Below are 24,660 nucleotides of genomic sequence, written 5' to 3'. Positions count from 1 at the left end.
TGCTGTCAAGCCGACGAGGCTCAGGGTAACTTCATGTTCAAAGTAGAATTGCTTCAGCGAGGTGTCGTAGCTGTGGCATTGAAAGCACTGACCTTCTTTAACAATAAGGGACACACAAGTTAAAGCAATACTCGAGTGTTTCTTTAAATGTCCTAAGTTACTCACTCTGTCTCCGGGGACTGACTAAATACAGTAACGTATGATGTAAGTAGAATATTTAACACTTGAGTATATTTTACTTTTAATATTTTTTATCACTTTAAAAAACAAACAACCCACCACTGTCAGTTAGGTGTCAGACTGTGTGACTTACATGCTGCTGTGAGCTGGAAGCTACATTACCAATATTTCAAATACCAGCAGGCTCACTCATGATAGGCAGATTTCCACAGAGCTGGGAAGACTGGGAAAGAGACTGAGAATCTAACTCTGAAAAATACAGTCAATGAACACCCGAAGAATAGCAGCAGCAGTTGCTCGGTGCCAGAGATGAGCCCCTGAGGCTGGACGGTATTTAACAGGAGGAGCTGTCTAGTGAAAGTAGAGTCTACTTTGATGAAGGTACCGCCGCCTGGGAGGGTGTAAGAATGATCCAGGGGGCCTCCAAAAGCAGAGGCCTACACGCTGTCCTGGACTATGGGTTATAGTACAAAGGTTTTTAATTACCAGAGAGACCTTGAGTAATTTTCTTTCCTGAAAAGGGAGCAGTGGGCCTAGTAAGTTTGGGGACCTATGGTGTACATGGGGTAAAGCTGTCAAGACATTCATTTGCTGGTGTGGCTTGACTCAAAATGAGAAAAAGTTGCTTTTTATTAGAACACAGGATGTACAAAGTATAAATCTAAAAGAGTTTTTAAAAACTGTCAAAAATAAAGACTGATATTCTAGACATTAGTGATCCCAAATGAACTAGAACTGAACATTCTGGATGGACAATTATATGGTCTACCATGACAGGAATGACCAACTGAAGAGAAATGGCATCTCACTCGTCATCAGAGAGGGCTTTTAGATCGATCCCTGAAGGGCAGCACTGTCAGTGATGGGATAATAGTCACAGGCCTAAAAGAAATGATACGGATATTCAAATGTACGCACCAAACATGAACGCCAAAGATGAAGAAATTGAAATGTTTTACCAACTTCTGCAGTTGGAAAATTGATCAAACTTAAAAATTAAGATGCATGGATAATTGTTGGCAGTGGGAACGCAAAAAGTGGAAACGAAGAAAGATCAGTCATCAGAAAATATGGCTCTGGTGACACAAAAGCCATGTTGGAGATCGCATGACAGAATTTTGCAAGACCAACAAACTATTCATCAGAAATGTATTTTTCAACAATATATAAGGATCTCAACAGATGGAATCCAGAAGAATCAAACTGACTACATCCGTGGAAAGAAAGACAGGATGCAAAAATCCAATATCATCGGTCGGCACCAAGCGAGGGGCTGACTCCATTAAGAGCTATCAAATGTTCCTTACAAGTTCAAGCTGACCCTTTGCTGACCACTGTCCTCAAGTCCATTCCAACTTAAAAGGGATTTTTCTCCATTAGTAATCAGAACATAGACTATACCAAGTATATATCCAAAAAAGTTGAACACTGTCAAAAATAAAGATCACTGGGTAAGAGTTTACAGAGATCATCGGTTTTACATTCAACAATTCACACGCATCTTGTCCCCTCAATGTAACACTATTTATCTCACTTCCTCCTGTTTCCTGTTTCCATGTCACTTTCTCTCCCAATCTTTCTGAACTCTGTCCTTGGGAAAAGGCTGCCCTTTTCATCTTTCACGTGTGAGGAGTTCATAGGTCACACATGTTAGTTATTGTTCCTCTGAGAGAACAGCCCATTGTTTGACTGAAAATGGAGTCATCAGGGTGAGTTCAGTGCCAGACCCGAAAGATGATAAAAGGCTGTAGTCTCATTCCTCCTCTTACCAAGCTGTGGGATCCTGAGTGGGTCACGTCTCTCTTCTGGGCTTCAGCCTCCTCACTGATAAGGTGAGTGGGTTAAACCTGGTCTCTGTCTGTCTTCCAAGCTAAGAACGATGATGTTCATCTCAGTACAAGTGGCTGACTTCTTACAGCGGAAGCCCACAGTCCATTCCCATGGTCTACACATGGATGAAGGAGCGGGTGAATTCCCTCTGACCACAGTTGAGGGCTATGAATAGTCTTGTTTTCAGAGTAAAACCGTCTATTATGACAGGTGTTGTTAGGTTACAATTATCTTTTGACCCATTTTGAAGTTGTGAAGGGGAAATACATGCAGATTAAGCCTCCAGTGAATTCCCTCTGACAACAGACCATGGCTACTTACAGGTACAGGATGCAATAGCACACACACCCCGAAAATAAATACCAGCTATGAGTGATGTGGGTTCAATCACAGCGATGATTGTGAGGACAGTGCTGGGCTGGGCTGGGCAGTATGTCAGTCTGTTAAAATGAGGTCACCACAAGTCAGAACAACCTCGGTGGCACCTAGCAACAAACTCCCAACAACCTGTGGCTCCTTAACTCCCCAACTAGCCACTTCTTCTACCCCAGCTGCTACACAGTAACCACTGCACACAGTCTCCTGTGCAACCAGGAGACTCCTCTCTCCTCTGCCCTGTGTGGACAAATACAAGGCGGGGTGACATTGGGGCTGTTCAGGTCATGCATCTAAATGCCAGCACACTCCAACAGAAAAAGGGGAACACGAAAGTAAAGTTGGGGGTGCTTGAAATGCAGGTAAAAGTTGAGGTATCTGAAAGTAACGATCACAGTAAATGTGAAGGAAATGAATTTACAGACAGGAGCAATATGGGAATGATGTTTAGTGAGCTTTTTTGTTTAAGAATCTGCATATAAGTGTATAACTCTGCTTCCTGAGGAGGGGGAGTGGGCTCAAGGTCTTAATTATGAACTAACTGTACCCTCATTTTGCAACTTTGGGCTTCCAGCTTCCACTATGAAAGGTTTTATTTACCCTTGTATTACAATAAATAAAAAGATAAAACAATAACAAATGGAACCTGTAAAAACCTTGATGTTAAAGACAGTTACTTATGTACAACTTGGCATAAAGAAATCACTGGCCCACAAAATTCATGAGTGTTCCCACAATCCTTACTTTTCTCAAGTTTCATGGTGTTTCTATTTCTTTCCTTCGGCAAGGAAGACCCTTAGTCCTAGGCTGCTCTCAAGTATTCGGTTCCGAATGCTTTTCTTGGCCTTGAAATGCCTCGGTGCCCTTGAGGCCTTTCTACCTCTAATCTCCGAGCACTTCTCCTAAACAAAGCAAGGGGGACTCTCCCGTTTACTTTCCCAAAGTCTCACCAGGGCTCTACACTCTCTACAATTAGAGCAGTCAGTCCGCAGCCTGGTCCTCCAGCCCGGAAGAAGTCATTCTTCAGCCATTCCCCTGGACATGCGAATGGAATCTGCGTATGCTGCCCAAGTTACATTTCAAACGGAAAGTTAAGCTGCCTGTAGGCATGGTACAGGTCAACTCACAAGAGCCCATGCTTTAGTAGTTCTGATTTAAAGTTCAATTGTCTACCAAAACCAATTCTCTTCAAAGTTTCTGTAGAGACACCTAACTTGAATTCATCACAGATGGTGTGACTCATTTAAAATCGGGCCCATGGTAGCTACAGAGGTGATGAATGGTACAATTAGATGGTCAACGGTTAACAGTAAATATTAACCCTGCATATAAAGATACTGAAAAGAAAGAGTCAACGAGTACTATTTGTTGAGCAAAACACGGGAGAGGATAGTAGTTATTTTAACTCCACCAAACAGAAACCCTCCAGAAACAGCCCTCCTTCAACACGAGACGGGATTCCCTTTCTCAGACGTCTCTGCATGATGCACTGCAACAGACCTATCATTTCATCGTCTGACAAGAAGCTATGCACATGACTTCTAACAAGAGTTCTTATTATCCAACCCTGAGAAAACATCATTATAACTCTGTGCCAAGCTAACCAGACAGTGAGTCACCACTAATAAACACTGTTGCGTTTTTACATGCAGGCACCTTCACAAGACTCCGCAATCCTCACCTGTGCCTGTTGGATGGGCCTTTGTTCATTGCAATTTAGTAAGTCCCCCCCAAAATGCCTCCTTTGTTTTTTAAACGAACCTAAGCTAGATTGCTAAGGAAGACTGAAGAAGAATTAATGTTACGGTTCTAGTGTGTGGGATATAAAAATACTTTTTCCCCGGTTTCTCTCCCCCATATATATGTCAGACCTAGCACACTGCTTGTTACAACTAGCAAATGATTGCCAAGTCATCTCCCTGAAGGCACCAGCCATGCAGAGCACACAGGCCCTCCACGGTAGGTGAGGCTCACTCCTACTTTCATGGACAGGGGATTGCTTTCCCTGAAGGGCTCAAAATAAATCAAGGCTCCAGCTCAAGGACAATCAAGGTTAGGCCACCATCATGAATCTAGGACCCACCCATCTTGTCACATGTGTACCCTTAATCCCTCCTCTTCCTATAGTGTGTACACCCCTAGATCGACCCCCTTCCATTACTGTATTGTCTATAGTGCAACCCCTTCCTGTGACATGTTTTTGCTTGTAATCGGGGGGCTTGCACGCCCCCTAAATATACATAAACCTTGGTTAGAAATAAATCACTCTCTTCTCCCATCTCCTCCGCCCGCAGCTGTGCACGGTCCTGGCTAGTGAGATTATGGCGTCCAGGAGGTGAGCATCCTACCGTGAAATGTGTCTAACGCCTTTATTTTACCTTCTCTTCTCTCACTCTTATTCTCTATGACTTTACTATAACCTTTATATATTTTAACTGTACAACTGTGTTTACCTACCCCGTGATAGTGTGAGGGGCTGGTTCCCCCACACTAGTGAAGAGCTGTATGTACTACGGATTGACAGAACTAACAGATGGGTCTTGGTAGAAGTACAGTCAGAATGCTCCTTGGGGTGGTGAGCCTTCATCTCAGATACTTTGGACATTGTATCAGGAGGGGCCTGTCCATGGAGAGGGCTTCACGGTTGGTAAAGCAGACGGTTAGTGAAAGAGGACAACTCTCAACAAGACGGACTGACACAGTGATTCCAACAGCGGGAAACAATGGGCATCACACAGTTCGGAGTACAGGGCAGGACCAAGCAGTGTTCCAGAGGCTTGCTGTTAAGTCAGAACTAACTTACCCCACCTAACAATAAGCTGGACATTTACGGATTTACATCATCTATTGAGAGTCTAGACCAGCGGTTCTCAACCTGTGGGTCGAGACCCCTTTAGGAGTCGAACAACCCTTTCACGGGGGTTGCCGATTCATAACAGTGGCAAATTATAGTTATGAAGTACCAATGAAAATAATTTTATGGTTGGGAGTTCATCACAACATGAGGACTGTATTAAAGGGTCGCGGCATTAGGAGAGTTAAGAACTTGTCTAGGGGCTCTGGGGGCATAGTGGGCCACGCACTGAACTCCTAACCACAGGTCAGTGGTTCAAACCCACCAGCCACTCCACAGGAGAAAGACAAAGCTGTCTAGTCCCATGAGATTTCGTTTCAGAAGCCCAAAGGGACAGTTCTACTCTGTCCTATAAAGTTACTCTACATCAAAGTCAATTAAATGAAGTGAGTTTGGCTTTGATTTATTAAGGGTTTGCTATTCAAGTTGACACTTTTGCATATAAGACTATGGAAAGCATTTTTTACAACAGAAATAATTATTTTCTGTATCTTAAGCTATTTCTATATCTTAAGCAAACATGTGGGTGCTGTCAACCATAAATTAGGACTTCTTTTATGAAAACAAACATCTACTTTAGGAGCACTATTAGCAGTCTAATTACCATATGTTGCTAAAGTAATAAGAGCAATTTTCTTTGATTTTCAAAAACTCTTATTTTTCCAATTAATCTTAATTTATCAAACTTTCACAGTTGGATGGATTATACAATAATCAACTGCAAATCAAAAGCCCATTTGTCAAATAGTTTAATTACTACCAGTGAAATCAACTTAGAATATTATCAATTTTCATGAAATCAGAATGTCTGCTGCTTTCCATTTCCACCTCGCAAATATTTATTAATGATCCAATGTTGTGCTTATTGAGGCATCGAAGAGAACGGAGGCCAAGTTCTGCTCACAAGGACTTTCTACCTTATTTGCACACTTGTAACAGTTTACAGAACTATAGGATTAAAAGCCAAAAATAATGATACAAATAAATATTAAAGGTTATCAAGGAGATAAAAATGGGTGGGTAATCACGAGGAAGGCTCTAGAGTAGATAAAAATTTGAGGTGAACGCCAAGGCATATATGTAAAATAGCATAAAAGACTTGGAGGAAGAGATGGAGACTGGGAGTTCCCATGCCCAGGGGAGGGGGCGCGGGGACAAGGGTAATCGAAGTGAAGAGAGGAGAGATGAGCAGGCCCTATTGGAAAAAGAGCAGTGTCTCAGGTAGCTTGGCCAGAGGTTGGTGTGAGCAGGGAAACTGACAGTGATACCAGTAGGCCTCACTGAGGAGTACAGACTTGATTCAAAAACCAGGAGTCTAACATTTTCTCGATGGGAAGTTACATGCTGAAAATAGTGTCTTAGGAGATCAATTTGGAGATAAGATACTGAGCTACAGAACTCTCTGTAGACTCCTGATTAGTGTTCTGCACAGCGTCAGAGAGAAACAGGCAAAACAAAACCAACACTTGCGGGGAGAGGGGGGAAATCCTTAAAAAAAATTACACAGTAAAAGAATACTAAAAGCATAAAAAGAATACTTGTGATACTCAGGAGATGGCAGCTAATGGGCAAATCTGGTGCCTATCTCTCTGCCTACACTGGACTCAGGAAGATTCCTCTTTGATAATGAGCGTAAACACACAATTTCTCTTGGAGAAGGGGAAAAGCTACATAGATGAAATAAAAAGTAAATATATCACGGATACTTCAGGTCCATTCATTCTGCTCCCTAAACAGTTCAGCCACAAGCAATTTCCAGCTGGTTCACCATGTAGAATCCATAGCACGGCCATACGACCACAACATCGGGGGGCGGGGGGGATGCTGTGCAGGCACAGCTGGGCGCCAGCTCCACCACAAAAGCCATTTTCCCCCACTAGGCTCTGGGTTCCCCCTCAGGATCTCACTATTTTTTATATTGAAAATCTCTAACACATTCACTGCTGTTAGGTGCCATCTAGTTGGTTCCAATTCATAGAGAACCTAGGTAGGGCAGAACAAGACACTGCCTGGTCCCACGCCATCCTACAATCCTTGTTGTTTGAACTCATTGTTGCTCATTCCCTACCATCTCCTAAAAATGCTCTAAAAGAGCTCTGATCAGATCTTTATAAAAGTACATGTGCTACCACTACAGGTATCAAAATTGTCCTACTATTAGAGTGTATCTCGGAGGTGTTATGTCAATGGAGGTCACCCCCTTGAAGCTTTATTATATGCCTTTTCTGTTTTCCGGTATATGAAACCCAGGATTGACGAACCTAAAGGGACAGCAATTAGAATAAGGGTTTCGGGGGGAGTAGGGCCAAGGGAGTGGGAGTGGTGGTAAAAGGGAGACAAAAAAATAATGTTTGGAACTGACTGTGGTAGCAAATGTACATTCTACTGGTATAACTGAAATATGGAATGATATGATGTACGTATTAAACTCCAACTTAAAAAAATTTTTTTTCTACTCTGTACTAGTGCTTCCCTAATTTCATACTTGGCTGATATGATTTTGTTCTTTTAGGCATCTTAAATACTTCTAAGAATCAACACGGATATAAATAAATACTGCACATAAATACATGAAGTGTTTTTTCCTCCTAGGAAATTAAAATTGTGTTTAAAAATCACTAATAAAGAAGACTGTAACATAATATTATCCTTTCTCAGCAATGTGCATCATAATATGCTAGCTAGGCAGAATTTAGGGAACACATTTGCATCTATTTAAAATTAATTTGTTTGTTTTTGTTCTAAGCACCCAGTATTATGAGGAAACAATAAACCCTTTGAATATATCCAAATTAAAATACTAAAACAAGATTTTAAAATAGTTGTTAACTCTACTTGCAAATTGCACAAGAATTTCCTCAAATTGATACACCATTAATTAGATATGTCAAAGTCTTTAAATGTTAAAAACACAACAAAACGTTTAAATCCTTCAAATTACCAAAAGGGTCTTCAAGAGAACATATGATAAACACATACCCTGGCCCATTCATGACTCTAGTCAGTATTAAAATACTTTCAAGACTATATCCAAATCCAGTTTCAACGACATATTTTTGTAGGCTTGAAATGTGCTGAAAAACTGGGGTTCGGCTTATACACGGCTCAGTGGTACCCCAACAAGGTATAACATCTCACTGCTCTCCACCCCCCAGGTAACTGGACAAGCGCCCGCTATCTCGCAGGTGATTGCCATTTCTCCACTGTTCACTCAAAACCCTGCTGACACTCCAGGGCTTTGAATGTTTGTTTATTCACATCTAACCAATCAAAGCCATCCTATGATGTGTATATTTGAATAAGCCTTTTAAAGACCGTGTGCAAAGGATGTGGCATGAATGGATGTCATCTGGTCAAGCCCGAATAACAAAAGGAGGAAATCTCATGAAGCCTGACATAGAGTTAATAGCAAAGTGGGTTCGAGAAGCATGGGAAGACATTCCAGAAGACATGGTGCAATGTGCCTTCCAGAAATGTAGTATTAGTAATGCTACGGATGGCAGTGAAGACTGCGCGTTGTATGAAAATGACAGCAGTGATGGTGATGACGGCGATCTCAGTGAGGTCAGCATCTATGATGACCTCATACCAGCTGACTCTGCATTGGGATACGTATGATGATGAGGAATCCAGTTTTGAAGGATTTTAACTCTTTACATTTACCTTGGTTGCTGATTGAGCTCAGGGAATAGTACTCTTAAGGTATCATTGTTGATACCTATTGTTTTTGTTGAACCTATTTTCCAATTACTGTGCTGGTTTACTAATGTTAAGTGACTTGTTGGCCTTTTATTTATGTTTTTTATTTAAAATAAATATTTAAATGCATTACCCCACTGATGTCTCAATTTTTAGTAATTTTATTTTCATTTGTTTTGATTATTGAAACTCACCAATAGCTTCTGCATGTTCCACCCTAGGCTTATACTCGAGTCAATTGGTTTTTCTGGTTTCCCAGGTAATAAATAGGTACCTCGGCTTATACTCAGGTCATTTTATATTCGAGTATACGCAGTAAGTTGAGATAGAATATGTGTGAATTGTTGAATGTGAAAGTGATGATCTACTCTGTATGCCTTCACCCAATTCATAATAAAAAATTTTAAAGAAAAAAGTCAAAAAAGCAGAAGGGCCACAGGGCAGGGATGAGTCAACCAGGGAGCAGTAAAGCATCGATGAAAGACACATTATTCCTCTGGTTCCTTGAGACTTCCTCATCCCTCACTATCATGACCCGAGTGCGGCTTCTCAATTCAGACTAGACCGGAACATGTGCACAGCTATAGATAAGAGATGGGAGCTCATGTCACACGGAATCCAGAAACAGGAGTGGGAATTGCGATACCGGGGGTGAGGGGAAGGGAGGGAAAGGGAAGAGGGCAAGGGAGAACCAAATGCAATGAGAGACACTAACCATACACCCTCCTCCAGGAGGAAGAACAACGAAAACACGGGAGAAGGGAGACAATGGTTGGTGTGAGATATGAAAATAATAATTTATAATCTAGCAAAGGGCCATGAGGCTGGGGGGGTCGAAAAAAGAGGAGTTGATACCTAGGACTCAATAAAGTAAATGTCTAGAAAAGAATGATGACAACATATGTACAAACATGCCTGAAGCGATTGATGTATGGACTGTAATGAGTTAAGAGTACCCAAAAAAATGATCTTTTAATAAAAAGAAAAATCCTTAAAAGGTCTTTAAATAATTTCCTTTTTACTTGTTGTGGTGGTTACATAATTTTGTGTCAACATGTAGACAAGGAAGTGAAGGGGTGGAGTCATGTCAATCAAGTCAGCCAGATGGTGCCTCCTTGTGGGCGTGACCTTCTCATAAGGAGGGTCCTGGGAACCTCACCCTCTCTCCCTGCTTCACCTTCCTGCTGGCAAGCCACTCGGAGACCTGCCAGAGACCCACCAGAGCCATGCCATGCCGCCACTGCCACCATTGAATTCATAAGCCTTTTCGTCCACCGGCCGTTGATCTTCCTGCATTTTGCATCATTGCTTGTGGTTGTGAGTCTGAAGAGGGATTTATGAACTAGTATTGGATTTATGGACTTGCTATCGACTGGGCTGGGATGTTTTGTTGATGCATAATCACTCCTTGATATAAAGCTCTCTCTTACACATATATGAGTGTCACTGGATTGTTTCTCTAGTCAACTTGGCCTAACACACTTGTGAATCTAAGCTCACCACCCTTCGCAGGGCAGTATGGAAAAAGAATGAGAAGAGGCAGACTTATTAAAATGAAGTATGTAAGGTACTAGCCTGTCATACGCAGCAATCATAAAGTTGAGGAGGAGGCTGATGGACTGTTCCACACTAATCTGGTGTGTAGAAGGGAGGCGTTTGCTCAGCTGATAGTAGATGGATGAGATGATAGTTTCGAGGCGGGACACACTGATCTCGGTGTTATGGTCCAGTGTATTAAGGCCATTATCTCGGAAAGCTTCAATCATGTTCCAGATATCAACAAGATGAACTAAAAACATGAGGAAAACAAACTGTCAACAATTTTAAAATACAGACACTTCCTTCACAATTAAGACTTACCTTTTTCAATTATATATATTTTATGATGAAATTAAGTAGCGCAATTCTGGAGTAGTGCATTCATGAATATACCACACGTCTTTTAACACTTCTAGAATAAACTGCAAATTCACTCACTTGTCCTGTTCATTTTAATCTTCTTTTTATATTTATAAAAAGAGCTTGAAATGTTACTTTTGATCATAATTGTACAATAAAAGTATAAGAGTCATGATTCTGGGCCTTCCAGCAAGATGGTGGCCTTGACAGGCACACACACAAACACTTCATCAAAGACGTGAGAACACAGATACAGAGGGGAAACTTGGGGCCTCAAATCTCTGAAGAAAAAAAAAACTATGTGAGTAACAGAGAAAAATAGAGGGCCAACACACACACACACAGAGTAAGCAGACCAGCAAATTCTCCACTGGTTGACCATGAACCCAACAGCTCTACCCACACCACAGGACAGTCTCTGGCCCCCAGAAAGGGACCTCCCCTCCATTCCCCAGACTCCTGATGAGTGGAGATACATCAAAAGGCACTACCTAGTGCTCTCAGTAGCCAAGTGCGCTCTTGCTCCACGTCCTTTGAGTTGCAAGTTCAACTGGATAGAGGGGTAACCAGGAAGTTTGGCTATACCTCATGGAAAACTGTTGTAGGGGGTTAGGGCGTAGTGAACCACCCTCAGCCCCGTCCAGATGTCTACTATACAAAGAAATCACCAGCCTGCACACTTACGCTCTCCACAGAGGTGACAGTAGTGGCTGCAATCCCCCAATTGGCATCAATGGGGATGGCAGAGAGTGCTGGCGCCAGCCTGGGGCTAGTTTTAATCCAGGAGAGCAGTGGTATTGGGGCTAAGACCGAAAAGTTCATGTGTTCAGTGGCAGGAGCAGCTGCTGAAAACCCCCATTTGGCTCAGGAGGAGCTAGCAGCAGTGCCTAGTGTCTTGGGCTGATGGAGCCAGCTCAGGACTTAAAAAAAAAAAAAAAAAAGAAGATTGGTAGAGCAGGCTTAGAAGGGGCAGAGCCCACACATTCTCAAATCCCTATAATCTGCAGTGGTAGGCCAGTGCCCTGGGCCTGCAGGGGCCGGCTGGGGCTGTTTTTAAACTGGCAGAGCCGTGCTAGAGGGATTCTGGGCTTTGGGGTGGCAGCTATGGCAGAGCCCACTCCACACCGACAGAGCCTATCAGCATCCTGGGGCTACCAGTGATGGCTTGGACGGGGATATTTTCTTCCTCTCTACCTTTGGTTGGTTTGATAAGAGGGGTGCGATTATCCCTAATCCCTGCTTACACCCTGGTGTCCACAAAAGTTGCCACCACCCACTCATCACACACCAGCGGCTGCCCTCCTATGGTGTGTACCTGAATGGGACCTTGATACGCACATATTGGTAACTGACAAGGGAACAGCTGCTGGATCCAACCCAAGGTTGTTTGAGTTTTTTTGTTTTGTTTTGTTTTGAAATCACTTTATTGGGGGCTCTTACAGCTCATAACATTTCATGCATCAATTGTGTCAAGCATATTTATACATACATTTCCATCATCATTTTCTTTTCTTTTTTTTACATTTTATTAGGGGCTCATACAACTCTTATCACAATCCATGCATATACATACATCAATTGTATAAAGCACATCCGTACATTCTTTGCCCTAATCATTTTCAAAGCATTTGCTCTCCACTTAAGCCCTTTGTATCAGGTCCTCTTTTTTTTTTTCCCTTGGCTGTTTGGGTTTTGTGGAGTTTGTTATTGCTGTTTTGGTAGGGTTGTTTTTTACTTTTTGTGGTTTTTTTGTTTTGTTTGTATGCTTATTTATTGGTTAGTTTGCTTGATTTTTGCTACTGTGGATTTGTAGATTGTAGATTTGTCTATGTTTGTTTCTTTAGTCTTTTTTTTTTACTCCATATGATCCAGTCACCCAACACCTCCATCAACTACACCTGATAGGAAAAGACAACTACCCACTCTAGCACCACCTGATCAACAAGTAAACACAGACACACACATACAACTACAGTGTCTTGGAGACAACAAAAAATAATAGTTCATACAAAGGTATGAAAGAATGGATCAAACCAGTGAGCAATATAACGAGCCAAAACACCTCCCTGAGGAAGATAACACATCAGAGCGACTGGGAAAGGAATTGAGAAGAATGATTCTTAGGTACTTGCAACTGACGGAGGAAAACACACGACAGCTATTCGGAACACAGGGGAAAAAACAATATTAAAATACAGGAAAACACTAGATGAGCAATTTGACAAATTAAATGAAAATTTAAAATTATGCAAAAAATATCAAGTAGAAATCCAGACAGAAGATTAATTCTAAGATATTAGAAATCAATAATACACTGAGTGAGAAATGCAGCTGAATTAAAATAATGAAGGTCCAAATTAGCAAGCCTGAAAATAAATTAATACCAAACTACAAGAACAATCTAGAAAATGAACAAAACAAAAGCCAAAGAGTGTCTAGAATTATGGAGGACGCTATGAAGAGATATAACAAACACATGACAGGAGTTCCAGAAAGAACAAATGGGGGAAGAAGAAAAAAGCAGAGAAAATAGTTCAAGAATACACATTCAAAATGCTCAAATAACCTCAAACAGAATAGATTCCAGAGAAAGTCACCACAACAGCATAATCAAGCTTTCTAACATCCAAAGACAAGGAAAGAATCCTGGGAGCAGCTCAGGAAAAATGAAAAGCTATCTACAAAGGCAGACCAATAAGACTACATTTTGATTTTTCAGAAGAATCCACACAAGCAGGGCAATGGGATGACATATGTAAAACTCTGAAAGGAAAAAAAAAATGCCAACCAAGAATCTTACATCCAAAAAAGGATCCCTCATATTGTCCCTCATATGTACACCAAACCAAGCCCAATGCCACCTGAGGCTTAACTGCTGGTGGTTTCGAACTGCCGCCCAAGCAGATCACAGCCCATTGCATAGCCACGACACCATCAGGGCACACACACAGGGGAGAAATTGGGGCATTTCCAGATAAGGAGAAATTAGAGGGATTTGTAAAAACACGACCAATCTTGCAAAAATCACTAAGGGGTGTTCTTTGGGCAGATAATAACAACAGCTGGCATTTACTTGGGATCAACCTACCAGACACCACCACCCCAAAAATCAATGCAACTATTGTAGTCTTCAACGTAAACACATAAGACTAAACATAGGGAACCAGCAATATCAATCTGCAATGAAGACTATTAAAGAGCAAATAGTGGGAATCGTGTAGATACAAAACATTCAAATGGAGAGAAAGCCAATTAGGTTTTAAGAAAGAACAGGTGTTTTACACTTGGGGAGAAATTAATCAACAAACAAATGCAAAATCTACTTGGCACAGAAGTTACGAGGAAGAAAGAAATTAACAACAGCCTAACACCGCACACACATACCACACATCAAAATAAGATTAATAAATCTACACCTATCAATATTGACACTGGATGGAAATGGGTTAAATACACATACCAAGAAATAAATAGAAAGTAGCCCATCAATCTACTGTTTGCAAAAACACATCTTAGACAAAAAATAAAAATGGACTAAAAATCAAAGGATGGAAAAGACAAATCAAGCTAAGGACAATTTTTTTAAAATAGCAGGAATTGAAATATTAATCCCTGATAAAATAGACTCCCTGGCAAAATCCACCATCAGAGAACAAGAAGGGCATTGCATAGTATAGAGCAACTGTACAAAAAAATAAATCAAAAGCATCCTACATGTAGACAACCCAAAGGCTCAACAAGAAAAATGTTGGGATTAATTGAAGATTCAGAAATGTTGTACAGCTCAAGATCAACAAACAAAATTCAATCTGAGTGCTGTATTTTCAAAGTGACTTCTGAAAAAGAAATCAAGAAAACAATACCATTTACAATAGTCACACAAAAGTTGAAATACTTAGAAATAAATGTATGCAGTAAAACAGCAAACACGCTATAGAAGACTATTACCAGAAACTCAAAGAACCCAAACAAAATAAAAACCAAGCTCACTGCTCTGGAACTGATTCCGACTCACAGTGACCACACAGGACCGAGAACTGCCCCTGTGGGTTTCTGAGACTTTAAAGCCTCGCCTTTTAACAGCTCATCACATGAAACCAAAGGGACCTAAATAAACGGAATAATATATCATGTTCCTGGATAAGAAGACATAACGTGAAAATGCTAATACTACTCAGTGATCTATAAATACAATTCCAATCCAGACCCCAGGACCATTCTTTAAAGAGATGGAAAAACTAATCGCTAACTTTATCTAAATAGGAAAGAGCCTTAGATAAGCACGGCACTACTAAAGAGTAAGAATATTCTTCTGTTTACCATTTTCATTTTCTCCTGCCCCACTATCATGTTTCCCCGTCATTCACCTCAGTAATTTCTCTCAGATACATTCCAATTGATCAAACACGACCAGGAATGCTACACCCTGCTCACCGTCAATGTGAGAGCCCTTGCTATTCCCCTGTCCCTGTCCTCACTGGCTCTCTGCTCCCTTCCCTGCTGTCTCCCTTCCCATGCCCTACTGGAACCATCGCATCAGTCCTGTCACTGTCTCCTTGGGATTGCTTATCCTGCCTATTTTGTAAAGATAGGCCCCCAAAAAAGATGGGGGAAAGACCATACAAATGGTTCCAAATCTAACTGAGATCCTGCCCCAGAGTGAGTGAGTTAAATAGAGAGCAGGCCTTGTTATAATCCATCAGTCCAATGCCCTTTTCCTTCAGGGTTCCATATCCGGGAACCGGTTTACCTAACAAAACATATAACCTTTTAAAAATTAGGTATAAATATAGATATGTGCGGGATATAAAAAGTGCTTTCCCCATTTTTCTCCCCTCAAAATTGCCAAACCTAAGAGGTTGCTTGCCAGCACATGGTGGGAGGTCAGATGTTTGGAGATATTTTCCCTAAAGGCATTCAATCATTCTGAGCAATCTGACCCTACTGTCTGGTCCACCATAGGTGGAGATCACACCCTACTGATAAGAAAGGTGATTGCTTCATGGAGAGCCAGAGAAGCTGTCAAACCAGCTCAGGGACAATCAAGGTTAGGCCGCCATCCTGAAACTAGGAACCACCCATCTCGTCATATGGGTACCTCTAATCCCTCCTTTTCCTATTGGGTGTACACTTCTAGATCATCCCCTTCCCATTGCTGTATTGCCTATAGTACAACCCCTTTCTGTGATGTATGTGGTTACCTGTAATCAGGGGGCTGCACACCCCCAAAGATATATAAGCCTTGATTAGAAATAAATCACTCTTCTGGGCAACCCTCCTTCCCCGCTCCCGTTCCCTCCTCTTCCTGAACCTCCACTTGGACCATCAAGAGGGGCCGAGGTGAGCATGCTACTATGAAATGTGTCTGACTCCTTTATTTTACTCTCTTTCCCATCTCTCTTATTCTCTATGACTTTATTATAATCTTTATATGTTATAGCCATACAATTGTGGCTATGGGCCTGTGATATTGTCAATGGCTGGCTCCCCTGACAGATATATATAAATAAAACAAGTAAGCAGATGGACTTTGGGCCTATATTTAAATCTTATTTCAGTACAACAATAGTTTGTTCTAATAATGTGGCACTCTATAAAAATCATCTGCCAGGCAAGATTGTTGAAGACAAAATGGGTGCATAAGCAAACATGGTAAAAAAGCTGATGGTGCCCAGCTATTAAAAGATAGAGCATTTGGGGTCTTAAAGGCTTGAAGTTAAACAAGTGGCTATCTAAGAGGGAAGCAACAAAGCCCACATGAAAAAAACACACCAGCCTGTATGATCATGAAGTGTCAACAGGATTAGGTATCAGAAGTTCAAAAACAAGCAATCAAATTGACACGAAGGAGCATTGACAAAGGGGAGACCCAAAACCCACCTGTAAGATAACTGGACAGAACCCCACACAAGAGCCACAGGGAAGGGATGACATATCCAGGGTTCAGTGTAGCACTGATGAAACACTTAACTATCCTCTAGTTCTTCAATGTTTCCTCCCCTTCCTGTTATGGTCTTTGTTTCACCTCATCGATCTTGTTAGACCTGCGTATGTTCATTTGTATACTTAAGAGCATTTGAGGCATGAAAGCTGAGATAGATAACCCTTCAGAAACGGTAACAGGAGTAAAGATTCCCTCAGGGTACCAGAAGGGGCGAGGAGACCCATAGCAATGATGACTGTATAACCCCACTGGAGGGGAACAAATAACAGACATGTAAGTAAAGGGATACATTGGATGGTGTAAGATACGGCAAAAAATAATTATATATTGACAATAATATATAATAATAAAGGTTCCGGGGGGTAGAGGGAGGGAGGGAAGGGATAAAGGGGAGCTGACATCAAAGAATTCAAGAAGAAAGAAAATATTTTGAAACTAATGGTGGTAGCAATTGTACGATTATCCTTGATCTAATTGTATTGTGGCTTGCTATAATATCTGTAAGAGCTCCCAATAATAGAATTATTTTTAAAAAGAGTAACAACGAAGTAGAAGGCTTCTCACTTCCGGACCTTAAAACACACACCCAGCTTAGTCAAAACAGCCTGTTACTCTAACAAGACTAGAAAATACAGACAATTGGAACAAAACCGAGAACCTAGAAGTAAATACATCCACCTACGGACAATTGAGTTTTTATAAAGAGTTGAAACACACTAAACAGGGAAAAGAGAATCTCTTCAACAAATGGTGCTGGAAAAATTGGATATCCATTTAAAAAAACATGTAACCCAAAGAGGGTGCCAATATCAAGAGTTACGACAAGAGAGCACTGCCATCACAGTGGACACAATGAAGTAAACAAGACGATAAAACAAGACCATGAAAGATGTTGTTGTCAGGTGCCGGCGAGTCCGTTCCGACTTATCACAACCCTATTTATTACACATTTGTTTATTCTGTTTTTCCCGTTTATTCTTAATAATTTAGCCTTAAAATATAAAATTTAACAAAACTTTGGGAGAGAGTCACAATCTTACTTGTATGTATCAATTTACCTCTCTCAGCAATACAAGCATATAAAACTCTGAATATAGATCGGGAAGATAACAAAGTTGGCATAATACACAGTATATGGAGTATTGCTCTCAGTTACTAGCGAATGTTTTAAGAACAGATATAAAATTGATTGCAAATGTCAACAAATTGCAAAGGATAAAATGTATCAACCACACCATGATTAAAATGCAAATACGTCAGTAATAATCATCCAAAGGGTAAGGGAAAGGCTTACCTTTAGAAATTAAGACTCAGACGTCGGACAGGGCAAGAAATGACTAAATAAAATTATAACTTTCAAGGGTTCCTGAGGGAGTGGGAGCGGGGAGGGAGGGGAAAATGAGGAGCTGATGCCAGGAGTTTAAGTGGAGAACAAATGTTTTGAGAATGATGAGGGCAATGAATGTACAAATGTACTTTACACAATTGATGTAGGTATGGATTGTGCTAACAGTTGTAAGAGTTCCTAATAAAATGAGTTTTTTCCTGATGCAAGGGGCTTAAGTGGAGAGCAAATGCCTTGAGAATGATTGGGGCAGGGAATGTATGGATGTGCTTTATACAATTGATGTATGTATATGTATGGATTGTGGTAAGAGTTGTATGAGCCCCTAATAAAATGTAAAAGAAGAAAAGAGAAAAAAATGATTAGGGCAAAGACTGTACAGATGCGCTTTATACAATTGATGTATGTATATGCATGAACTGTGAAAAGAATTGTATCAGCCCCAATAAATTGTTAAAAAAATAAAAATAAAAAAAATAAAATGAAAAAATAAATAAATAAATAAATAAAATGAATTTTTTTAAAAAGGATCATCTAAGGTAAAAAAAAAAAAGAAACTAAGACACACTATTAAAACATTTTCTTAATCTAATTAAGGCTAATTATAAAAACAAACATATTACCATATATACTTGCGTATAAGCCAACCTGAATATCAGCCGAGGCACCTAATTTTATCACAAAAACTGCATTTAAAATATGCTGAAAAACTCAGCTACACACGAGTATATATGATAATTAACTGCAAAATGTTAAAAAGTTTTGCTGTGATATTGAGAATAAGATAAGACATACCATCAACATTGTACTTGAGATCCTAACCAGTATAAATATTCAGGATAAAGTAGTAACTGCTATAAGCATTAGAAATTAAGAAATGCAACTGTCATCATTTAGAAATGACAGAATTGTGCACATAGAAAATGGTAACTATTCTACAAAGAAATTACTAAAGTTAATAAATGAGTTCAGGAAGGTTATTAGATACAAGATGCAAAATTCAATTGTATTTTTTCATCAGTAACACATTAAAAATTAAAGTTATTACAATAATAGTATCATAAATCATCAAATACCTACAAATAAATTCAATAAAAGATGTTCAACACTTTTATAAATAAATATAATGGATGGAAATAAAGCCCTATATTAATGAAGGGATCTGTACCATGTCACAGAAGAACAAAATCAAAACTCAAGATTAAAATGTTAATTCCTTCCAACTTATGAATGAATTCAATGTAAAGCTGTACATTAAAAGGGAGATTTTTATTATATATAAATTATACCTAAATCAAAAGGAAATCAAGAAGGAAAACTCCAGCAGGGTTCCCTTTTCTTTTCTTTTGGTTTTAGTAAAAAAAAAAAAAAAAAGAGAGCATTTTCTAAAATTTATTTTAAAATAAATGTAAAGGACTAATAATAAGCCCTGAAAGCATTAAAAAGGAAAAACAGACCTTGGAAGACCAACTCTGTTATGTATCAGGACTTGTTATAAAGCTACATAATGAAGACACAGTGGATGGGCAAATACATTAACAAGTTCACAGACTTCTCATCTGTCAACATTACTACATCCCTTTACAGTTCTCTTAAGGAATATAAGAAAGAAAATGAGTGGTCTTTCCAATAAACAGTATAGGAACAAGGGAAACCATCTACAGAAAAAACAAACGTGGCGCCTTCCTGTGCCACATTGGTACTGCTGGGTGCTGGCAAGTTGATTCCATCTCAAAGCAACTCCACACACAACAGACTGAAGCACTCCCTGGTCATTCACTATCGCGATGCTTGACTGCTGCACCCAGTCGTCCTTTGTTCGCCTTCTCCAGGGAATAGTCTCCCTTGGTAACAAGTACAAAGCATGTGAGACAGAGAGTCCCACAACCCTTGATTCCAAGGAACATTCTGACTGTACTATTTCCAAGACAGACTTGCTCATTCTTCTGACAATCCACGGTATACTCAACATTCTTTGCCAACACCATAATTAAAATAGAATTGTTTTGGTTTTCCCTATTCATTTTTTTCGGTTTTCACATACATACGATGCAAATACAAGTATCAAGGCTTGGAGCAGGCATACCTTAACCTTGTGGTAATATCTTTGGTTTATAACACTTTAAAAATGTCTTAAGCTGCAGGTTTGACCAGTGGAACGCACCCTTTGACTTCCTGACTGCTATTTCCATGGGTGTTGATTGTCGATCCCTAGGCAACAAAACCCTTTTCTCGGTTTATTAGGATGCTGCTTCCTGGTCCAGTTGTTTGGATTTTTTAATTCTTTAGGTTGAAGTGTAATCCATATGGCAAAGGCTACGACCTTTGATGTTCGTCAGTAAGACCTTCCGGTCCTCTTAGCTTCCGAAAGCAAAGCATGTCATTTGCAAAGCAAAGGTTGTTAATGAGTCTCCCTCCCATTCTAATGGCATATTCTTCATATAGTTGTTTCTCATATACACATGGAATATGATAATAGGATGCAGTTTCCCTGAATTTAAACCATGCTGTATCCCCCTTGTTCTGTTTGAACAACTGTCTCTTGATCTCTATATAGGTCATGTATAAGAATAATAAATCTCTAAAAAGCTCATGACCATGGAATCAATTCTGGCTCTTAGTTAATGTACAGGATAGAGGAGAACTGACCCTGTGGGTTTCCAAGACTGTAAATCTTTACAAGAGTAGAAAGTTTCATTTTTCTCCCTCACAGTGGGGTGGGTCTGAACTGCTGACTTTGTGGCCAGTAGTTCAACACAAAATCAACTCTGTCAGCAGGGTTCCTTAAGTACTATGAAGTAGTCTGGAATTCCCATTCTTTATCCACAATTTGTTATGATCCAGTCAAATGCCAGTCAATTAAACACAAGTAAATATCTTTCTGGTATTCTGTTTCTAGCTAAGACCTATTAGCGATGACATACTTCATTCCACATCCTCCTGTGAATCCAGTTTGAATTTCTGGCAATTTTCATAAAATGAACTACTGCAACCGTTTGTAAATTATCTTCAGCAACTTATGTATATTAATTATATTGTTAAATAATCTCTACATTCTGTTTGACTACTTTTCTTTAGAATGGACACAAATATGGATTTCTTCTAGATAGCCAGGTAACTGTTTCTCAACTTTTTGGCATACATGAGTTATTTCTTCCCATAAAACATTTACCTGTTGAACATGTCAGTTGGTAACATATCAATTCCCAGAACCTTGATTTTGGACAATACCTTCAGTGAAGCTTTAACTTCTTCCTTCACTCTCACCAATTCTTGATATGCTACCCCCGAAAGTGGTTGAACACTGACCAATTCTTTTTGATATAGTGAATTTGTGTAATCCTTTCATCACCTTTTGATGCATCCCGCATCATTCAGTCTCTTGCTCATAGAATCCTTCAATACTGCAACTTCAGGCTTGAATTTTTTCTTTTCTTTTTAATGGTGGTGGTGGTGGTGGTGAATTTTTTTTTTTCATTGCTTTCAGCTTGAGAAGTGCTGAGTGTATTATTCCCTTTTAGTTTTCTAATTCCAGGTGTTTATACATTTTATTGTATATTTTTACCCTGCCTTCTCGAGCTGCCCTCTGGAATCTTATGTTCTGTACTTTCACGTCATTATTCCTTCCACTAGCTTTAACTACTATACATTAAAGAGCAAATTTCAGAGTCTCTTCTGATGTTGGTCTTTTTTGTCTATTCCATCTGTCCTGTTGGGGTCATCTCCAAGGACTACTATCAATCAACTTCTGCTGTGATTCATAAAGGTTTTCACTGGCCAGTTTTTGTGTTTTGTTTTGTTTTTATTGATGTGAGTCACCAGGTTCCTCTACTCTTCATCTACTAGAACAGTGGTTCTCAACCTTCCTCAGGCCATGGCCCTTTAATGTTCCTCGGGTTGTGGTGACCCCCAACCATAAAATGATTTTCATTGCTACTTCATAACTGTAACTTTGTAAAATAAATATCTGATAGGCAGGATGTATTTTTATTGTTACAAATTGAACATAATTAAAGCATAGTAATTAATCACAAAACAATATCTAATTATATATTGTGAAATATTTATTTCTAATGACAAAGAAATGAGACTTTTGTCTTGAAACAAGGTGTAGCATGGGTAACAGTCTTAATATAACAGTAAACTACATTGCTCCATTTTGTGACAGTATGCGTAAAAAGTTAACTTCGGTGCGAAGGTTGAGACAGCTTCTTTCTCACCAGATCAGCATATCTGCATGTGGTGACCCACCTGGAAACGGATAGAGGAGCGGTGTCTCAGTTCCTAAGACTATCTGAAATATGCTTTTCTGATGGTCTTTGGTGACCCCTGTGAAAGGGTCATTCGACCCCCTATGAAAAGGGTTGTAACCCACAGGTTGAGAACCACTGCTAAGTTTCCCAAGAAAAATTACTGGAAGAAAAATAAAGACAACTAGTGAGGATGTAGTTTGCAAAGTCTCTGACCACAACCCACAGAAACATACTTAAATAAATACATCACATACACAGACATATACTTTCAGAGATGTAAAAAATGAGTTTCAAAAAGCTACTGTCTGATATTTTTCTATTAAAGGGTTTAAATTCTGGCTACAGCACACCAAAATGATTTTGTGAACCATTAAAGTATCTTAACCTAGGAGTAGCAGCATTTCCGTGGTTGGCTTGTTGGTTGGTAATTGTTCATGTTCCCTTTGAGAGCGCTCAGTGAACAGGACTTGGGGAAAGACTTGCTGAAAGGAGAAGCGTCACGTGTGAGTCAAGAGTGGACTGGTTCACTGCCTGAGCAGAAACAGTTCAACTGCTGCTGGGCCATAGGAGAGAAGGTGTGGCTTAGAGGGTAACGTTTGTCATCTCTCTTGAAATTAGGGTTGGGGATCAGCAGCTATTTTCTCAAATCAATGCTCTACCCACTTCTCTGTGAGCCAGTCTGGGGAGGCTTACATTCCATTTTCATGTTTATGAATGCCACCGTCCAAACCATTCTGAAATAAAATCTAATGAGATGGGTAAAATCTAAAGGAAATCATGGCTTGGACTGCTAGTCTCCTGGCTTCAACTTTTGATGCAAAAAATGTTTAATGTCCAAGTAAGACAACTACTACATTATCATAAGGCGACTGCACATTTTCATTGAAGTATTTAAAAACTATTTTAAAACATATTGAAATTGCTATTTAAAAAAATCACAACCCATAACTGGAAAAACAACACTTTGAAAGACAAGGAAGCATGACTTTAGTCTTTCAGATGTCAAATGAAATAAACATTATGCTAATTGTGCCTCATTAACATATATAATCTACCCCAAAATGAGATTAAAACCACAGGCATAGAAGTTAGGATTTAACACACATTTTTGTGGGGCACAATTTAATCCATACCATTATCTGTTTTTAACAAATGGCAAAACCATAATAAAAGCTCAGGGATTTCAATTCTGAGACTATAACATTACCATTATATGAAAAAAAAAATTTAATATAAGAGAGCTTTAAAAAGCTCACAGAAAAAAATTCATTATTATTTCATTTTTCCATGAATACACAATGGTCTAAATCCCTTTATTCATGAATTGGTGACCAACTTAACAGTAGCTAACAATGTGTGTATACATGTATGTGTGAGCAAAGTACATTGATTCTGCCATAAATGAGTTCATCTTAAAGTAAATTAAGAAAAGATTACAAATGAGAGGGCTTCAAAAAATTCATGAGAAATGGAAGTGAAAGATAATGGAAATTTTCTATGTATGCTCTTCAGACTCCTAATCTTGTGTACACAAAAGGGCTTCAAAAAGGGTGTGTATGTGTACACATACACAGATGAGGGAATTTTTTAAAGTTCATGGAAAACCATTTATATACATAGGCATGTTTTATTATTTATGTATAAACAATGATTATGTAAAAGACTGATTTATAGATGTCAAATTAAGCTTTTCCCAAAAAATTCTTTTTTTATCATTGTATTGGGGGTTCATAAAACGCTTATCATAATCCATACATACATCAATTGTATAAAGCGTATTTGTACATTCGTTACACTCATCATTCTCAAAATACATTCTCTCCACGTAAGCCCCTGGCATCAGCTCATTTTTCCCCTCCCTCCCCGCTTTTCCCTCCCTCATGAACCCTTGATAATTTATAAATTATTATTTTGTCATATCTTACACTGTCAGACGTCTCCCTTCACCCACTTTTCTGTTGCCCATCTCCCAGAGAGGAGATTATATGTAGATCCTTGTAATCAGTTCTCTCTCTCTACCCCACCCTACCGCCACCCTCCCAGTATCGCCACTCTCACCACTGGTTCTGAAGAGATCATCTGTCCTGTATTCCCCGTGTTTCCAGTTCCTATCTGTACCAGTGTACATCCTCTGGTCTAGCCAGATTTGTAAAGTAAAATTGGGATCATGATAGTGGGGGGTGGGGGGCAGGAAGTATTTAGGAACTAGAGGAAATTGTATGTTTTGTCGTTTCTACACTGCACCCTGACTGGCTTGTCTCCTCCCCGTGACCCTAAGGGG

General features: G+C 39.6%; 1 protein-coding gene across 7 annotated transcripts in view; it reads right to left on the bottom strand.

Annotated features, from left to right (window-relative positions):
* Positions 1-24,660, bottom strand: part of DTNB (dystrobrevin beta) — a 313,250-nt gene that overhangs the window by 244,538 nt on the left and 44,052 nt on the right. For all 7 annotated transcript variants that reach the window (XM_075557010.1, XM_075557012.1, XM_075557015.1 and 4 more), the window contains exon 4: positions 10,514-10,727. In XM_075557010.1, coding sequence (XP_075413125.1) covers positions 10,514-10,727 — 214 coding nt within the window. The remainder of the gene's footprint in view (positions 1-10,513; positions 10,728-24,660) is intronic.

Source organism: Tenrec ecaudatus, chromosome 8 (assembly GCF_050624435.1).
Source record: "Tenrec ecaudatus isolate mTenEca1 chromosome 8, mTenEca1.hap1, whole genome shotgun sequence".
Classification (NCBI taxonomy): Eukaryota; Metazoa; Chordata; class Mammalia; order Afrosoricida; family Tenrecidae; genus Tenrec; species Tenrec ecaudatus.
The sequence above is the reverse complement of the archived record's forward strand: the minus strand, read 5'-3'. Positions and strand labels throughout refer to the sequence as shown.